The sequence below is a fragment of the Theobroma cacao genome, chromosome 8 (genome assembly GCF_000208745.1).
Source record: "Theobroma cacao cultivar B97-61/B2 chromosome 8, Criollo_cocoa_genome_V2, whole genome shotgun sequence".
Lineage (NCBI taxonomy): Eukaryota > Viridiplantae > Streptophyta > Magnoliopsida > Malvales > Malvaceae > Theobroma > Theobroma cacao.
In genome coordinates, this window is record NC_030857.1 from 17853004 (window position 1) to 17859168 (window position 6165).

The 6165-nt window shown below is 39.5% G+C and overlaps 1 protein-coding gene across 1 annotated transcript; it reads right to left on the reverse strand.

Moving 5' to 3' along the window:
- On the reverse strand, positions 3115-5834 carry LOC18593066 (serine/threonine-protein kinase-like protein CCR4). The gene has a single exon (XM_007020103.2). The coding sequence runs from the start codon at positions 5528-5530 to the stop codon at positions 3251-3253; it is 2280 nt and encodes a 759-aa protein (XP_007020165.2). The 5' UTR covers positions 5531-5834; the 3' UTR covers positions 3115-3250.

Sequence of the window (6165 nt, forward strand, 5' to 3'; positions counted from 1 at the left end):
CGATTTTTCATGTTTTTGTGTACCCTTTCATAGAGTTCTTTGTGCTCTTCTATTTTTTCACCATAAAACCCTCAAAAACCTTTCCTTATTACACTCTCTCACTAGCTGGATGTTCTAGAGAGAGAAAGTGAGATTTTCATGATAGTTTCAAAACTTTTGGAAAAGAAATTCAATTGTAAAGCTACCAAGGTGAGTAGTGAAATAGAGTTGATTTCTTTTTAGTTGTTGAGAATGGCTAGTGGCTAGATTGGTGAGTGTTTTGTAGTTGAGGTGAGTTATTCATTGTAGTGTGACTAGAATAATGAAAATACATAGTCACTTAATGGTAGATGGAAGCTAGTTAAAAATAACTAGTAGAACATTATTTAGTGGATAACTTTTAGAACTATAATTATGCAAATCGAATTGGTTGTGATGTTGTTGTGATGATAGGTCCCAACGAGGCCCCACAGTTTCATTTAGACCATTAGTGGAGGTTGGAGTCGAGTAAAGATTCAACAAATATCGATGAGTGAACCTGCACTAAAAATATTTTGGGTAGAGCGAACCACTTAAACTGTTTAAATTATCTTTTCTTCAAAATGCATGGGAACAAGCCTTTAGTGAAATGTTTTTGTGATGTGGAACATGATTGTGATGAATCTATGTACTTTTATATGACGTTGATATGTATATAAAGATATATGATATATATATATATATATTGTTAAGTAATTTTGTATAATTGATGTAACCGTGCATGTGCGAAGTGGGCAGTGCACATGCCGATTGAGTGACAATGTTGGTATCAGAGCAAAGGGTTTAACCCGATCCTTGGTAACTCTCGCATGTGAACAGTGACGAAATGTGACTCTCCGCCCAAGGGCTTGTAGAGAGGGTTGTTCCCTACGAGTGCTCTGATAGGTATCGTTTGTTACCACCGTTGAAGGAGAAAAAGGCTGCTTGTAGCGAGGGTTGTCCCCTACGAGTGGAGCCACCGTTGAAGGAGGAAAGGGTTGCTTGTAGCGAAGGTCATCCCCTATGAGTGGAGACCAACAGTCCATGTGCGGAGTGGGCAGTGTACATGTCCGTAATGATGCTGTTGTGATATTTATAATCGTGCATGTGCGGAGTGGGCAGTGCACATGTCGGTAATGATGCACATCAGCCGGGTGAAGTGACGGTGGTGTAAATGCTTATATATATACATATTTACTATATAGAGATGTTTGAATTTAAAATGTGATTGCATTGACTGTTGAAAACTTGAGTATTGTCAATGTGTTCAATTTAATGTGCAATGTGGCATGAGTGGATTTTTCGGGTGGCAGTGAAAGCCCCTTGGATTTTTATCTGGCCAGAATTTCGTTGCAGCAAGAATGCCTGTTCGTTACGGTGAGAGTCAATCTATTATGCTTGACTTGCTTTAAATCTACTAAAGTTTTCACTTCTCAACTTCCTTGTTGTTCATGAGTCTTTTGTCATTAAGTAACGAAACAACCAAGGGTTTGAATGAGAAGTTTTTAAATAGAGATAAATTAAATTGCATTGTTTTGAACTTAAGTGCATCATGCTTTCTAAACCTTCCTTAACGTTGTTTGTTCCCTTTCTATGTTCACTCACTGAGTTTATACTCACGTTTTTAAAATTCATGTTTTAAGTTTCATGAGTTAAAGGTGATTGAATCCTAGGACGAGGTGCTCCACCTTATACATTGCTCGGTAGGTTTAGCTTGACACTAAGTGTTAACAATCGTGCCCAGAATCACTCCGTTGACGGTCAAGTTCTAATTATGTGTATATGACTACTTGTTATGAAATGCTGAGATTCACTTGTCAAATTATATGTATGTATATAATGGTTGATGATGCCATTATGAATACATGACTAGGTTTTATGAGTTGTTTTCAAAAGAATTGTAATTGAGCATTATGAATTTCGGATTCTAAAGGAATATGGATTAGCGTATAAGATCATGTAAGTAGGCTTGGTGGGCTGAGCCCATTGGTCCCTTGAGCCGGTCATGGCCCGAAAATTGGGCTGTGACAGCTATCCTTGTTTTAATGATATCAATAACTTGAAAACTGTCCCAATGCTTTCCATTAAATACCATGTCATTTTGAACAACCACAATGACCACAAGATCCCAAAAAAGGCCATTCTCTAGATCCTAGTTGTCTCTTGTCCCAAAAAAGGCCATTCTCTAGATCTTAGTTGTCTCTTTGCTTGTTAAAGCTCCATTCCATACACAAACTCCACAATAGTTCTTGTCTCTTTGCTTGTTAAAGCTCCATTCCATACATAAACTCCACAATAGTTCTTGGAGCTGACCATTCAATCCCCTAGACACAGCAACAAGTAGTCTAGATTTTCCAACTCTCTATACAAGTGTAGGATCTCATTAGGAAAGAAAGTTTCAATTATGTGGTCAATCACTCATAAGCAAAATAATTTGTGACAACGCCTCTTTTATCGGACTCACACGTTATGACATCACCCATTGGAGATTTGTAGATTAAGGAGAGGGTAGATCTTAGTACATTGAATCTCAACAATTAATCTGATTAGTATTATTTTTATAGTGAAATCGAGAATCAAGAATCAAGTATGTTTTTGTGTTTTAAATTTCTAAAATAGTGAATCTTAATTTAAGTTTAAATTAATTATACATAAATTTTAACAAATAGAGTTAAAAAAGGATTGTGAGAGAACAACCTTTTAATCAAAATATAAATTATAAGAAGTTAAAGATCTTTAAATTTTAGTAAAAGAGATTTGAATTTAAACAGTTGGAGGAAGAAATAAAAGTACATCGAAAAGCTAAAGACCATGGAATATTTTGACCAGTTGTGACAACAGCGTAGGTATGATTACTAATCTTTCATTGAACAATTGTGTAGGTGGTCCAACTTCATTTAAATAATAATAATAATAATGTTTACTATTTAAATAGAAGTCTAACCGTGTATATGATTGCGGGTCTTTCTTCTTCGGTGATTGAGAAAACCGTGCGTGCATGTCCGTCCCTTCCTATTTCTAACTTTCAAAGGTTTCCTTTGTTTTGACCTCCCCTTTGGAGTCTTCGTTGGGCAAATTCAAAACCCAACCTTATTGAAGGAAATAAATCCTAATGACTTTGTCAAAACAAGGGAAGAACGCCTTTTTGTGGACCACTTTCTATTCTCTTAACGTTATTGGTTGGTAATCAACAAATCAGTATGGAGGGAATTGGGGGAAAAAATTGACTATTCTTTGCTGTACAATGTCTCTGCTACGTGGAGGAGTCTGTAGTGGAACGGGACAAGGCTGGGGGAAGTAAACAAGCCGCAAATGCCTTATCCAAGCTACTTACAATCTCAGTCATTGAAGGTCTGTCTCGGCCTTCTGGTCTTACGCAGTCGGCTGCTAAGTATCCTACGTATGCCACTGCCTCTATTTCGAAAGGGGTTGGTGGTGGGACTCTGGGGTCCAAAACTCTGTGAATTTCGTCTTGGAGAATATATGGAACAACGAAATCAACCACATTCCTTGGCACCCCATTTTCGTTCCGATGAATTGCCCTGCATCCTGATAACAATTCCAGCAATACTACACCAAAGCTGTACACATCACTCTTAGTGGTCAGCTGATGCAGCCTGTAGTACTCAGGATCCATGTATCCAAAAGTGCCTGCTGCCCGCAGCGAAAGGTGTGACTCATCGTCCCCAGGACCCAACAATGACAATCCAAAATCGGATACCTTTGCGGTCCAATTTCCGTCGAGAAGGATGTTGGAGGACTTGATATCGCGGTGTATGATTGGTGGTACCGCGTATTCGTGCAAGTACTCAATCCCCCTTGCTGCATCTGCTGCAATCTTAAGCCGCACAGCCCATGACATAAAGGGAGGATTTTGAAACTTGTGGAGATGGTCATGGAGTGTGCCATTGTCCATGTACTCGTACACCAATACACGCTCATTGGAATCTTCACAAAATCCTAATAGTCGGACGAGATTTTTGTGATGGAGGCGTGACAAATTTTCAAGCTCGTTCACGAAGGCAGTGTCTTTATCTTCTTGACGTTTGGTGCCTATTGCATAGGATGAAGTGAATGTTATCTCAGCCCGCTTGATGGCCACTTCACGCCCATCATCCAATGTAGCATGGTAGACAGAACCAAAACTGCCAGTCCCAACTTTATGATCTTCAGAGAAATTGTTGGTCGCTTGAATCAGGGCTTGTAAAGAAAATTCCTCCAAGTAACCTGTATTTCCCATGCTGGTCAACTGGCTCAGACGCTTCTCAAGAACTGCTGGTGCTGTTGGGGCTTGGGAACTTTGGGGCTGATTGGGAACAGCATTATCTGGGCCACCAGTCTCATCCAGGGGACCTGAATCATGGACACGGCATCCTCTACCTTTGCAATATCTAAAGACAAAGAAACCAACGACCAGGAACCAACAGAAGGATCCTACACAACCAACAACTAAAAAGGCTACCATTTTGCCATTCAAATCACTGCTTGGTGAGGGAGCTGATGGCGGGGGTGGCGTTATTGGCACGACAGGTGTATTACAAGTTTGGCAAATAGATCTACCATTGTTGCAAAGGAAGCCTGATCCTTGCAATGAACCACATTGACACGAATCCCTACATGGCCCTGGCAATACTCTTGAGAATACCATGAAGTTGGAAGCAAAATCTGTGTCACCCCAACAAAACAGAGAATAATTAAATGTCAAAACTCCACAGAAAACGTTTCTTTTTGCTTCGATCGACAAAAATCCATACCCTCCCAACTCCTTTGGCAGACTGAAATTATTCTCCCCCCAACAAACAACTGTTTCATCAATCCTTAAAGCACAGCTTCGATTTTGACCCAGAGCCAGTGCTTTGAATTTTCCCTGTGGCTTATTACCCACCGTATTCCCCCAACACTCCAAATCATTATCGAAACTGATAGCGCAAGCATGTGTAAAGCCAGCAGCAATCACGCTATAACTCCCTCTAAGCTCTTGACCAGAGATACCAGTAACGTTTCCAAGGCATTTAATCTTTCCAGCTTCTGATAACCCACATAAAAATCCTTCACCAACAGCAATTGTAGAAAAGTTTCGATCCCCGGTTGGGTTGAATCCAGGCCACTGCCAACATTCAAGAGCGTTGGTCTCATTAAGACCGCAAATGTGAGAGTTGCCTGCATCAAGTTGTTTAAGACCTGGACCCTCGTAAATCCGTTTGAACTCTATAGTAGTACCGTTGCTAGAGAATCTCCAACAATGCATAACTGAAACATTGGACGAGGAAAAAGAAGGTCTCAAACCACATAAAAACCCATCTCCAGAGACAATCCCAGAGAACGAATAATTAGAGTTGAAAGGGGTTTGAATACCGGGAGGAAAGCTAGAACAATTTAGAGAAGATCGTTGCGGTTCCAAGGCACATACCAATGTCAGGCCAGAAGTCTCAGAAATAGAGACTGAGGAGAGTGAGGAACAGATAGAAACAGTACAAAGAAATGAAAAAATCAGGAGAGAAACGCGGTGGGATTCACCAAAGAAAAGACCCATGGAAACAGCTTTGATAAGAATTTCATGGCGGGATGGGAAATTAGGAGATTATGGCGTAAAAAGGGTGGTTTAAAGAGGGAACAAAATGTGGGGGAGATGAGGAAAGGGTAGGAAGACGCGGTTTGTTGGTGAGCGGAGACCCAGTCTTGTTATTTGAGAAGAAGCAAAGCAAGGAGCGAGTGGGTGGTCAAAAGTTGAAACCCGCTGCTACTCCCAGTCCACCCTCTTTTGCTCATTCAAATCAAACTTTCCTCTTCCTCTTCCTGTTCAAAGCCTCGTTCCTGCTATGTTGGGAGTTTGCAAATTTAAACAGCTTTTGCCCCCAATTATATAGTAATATCTCTTGAATCATTCTCCTCCCGCCCACCATATGTTAATTAAATGAAGTTTTCGAACCTTCTCATACTATTTTCTTTTACATTATAAAAAATTGGTCTAAATTGTTCGAGTTTTTGGTTTAATAATGAATCTAAGCAATTACATTTTAACATCGCCTTAATTACAAAAGCATGAATTTCTTATTTAAAAAAAAAAATCAAATTGTACAATTAGTTTTTGTAGTCTATGAAAGTGGTAAATTTAATCTCTGTAAAATAATTTATAAATATTGAGTACTTATACTTTTCGATATTAAT

Coding starts and splice junctions, on each gene's coding strand:
- LOC18593066 (XM_007020103.2), bottom strand. CDS start 5,530: ATGGGTCTTTTCTTTGGTGAATCCCACCGCGTTTCTCTCCTGATTTTT.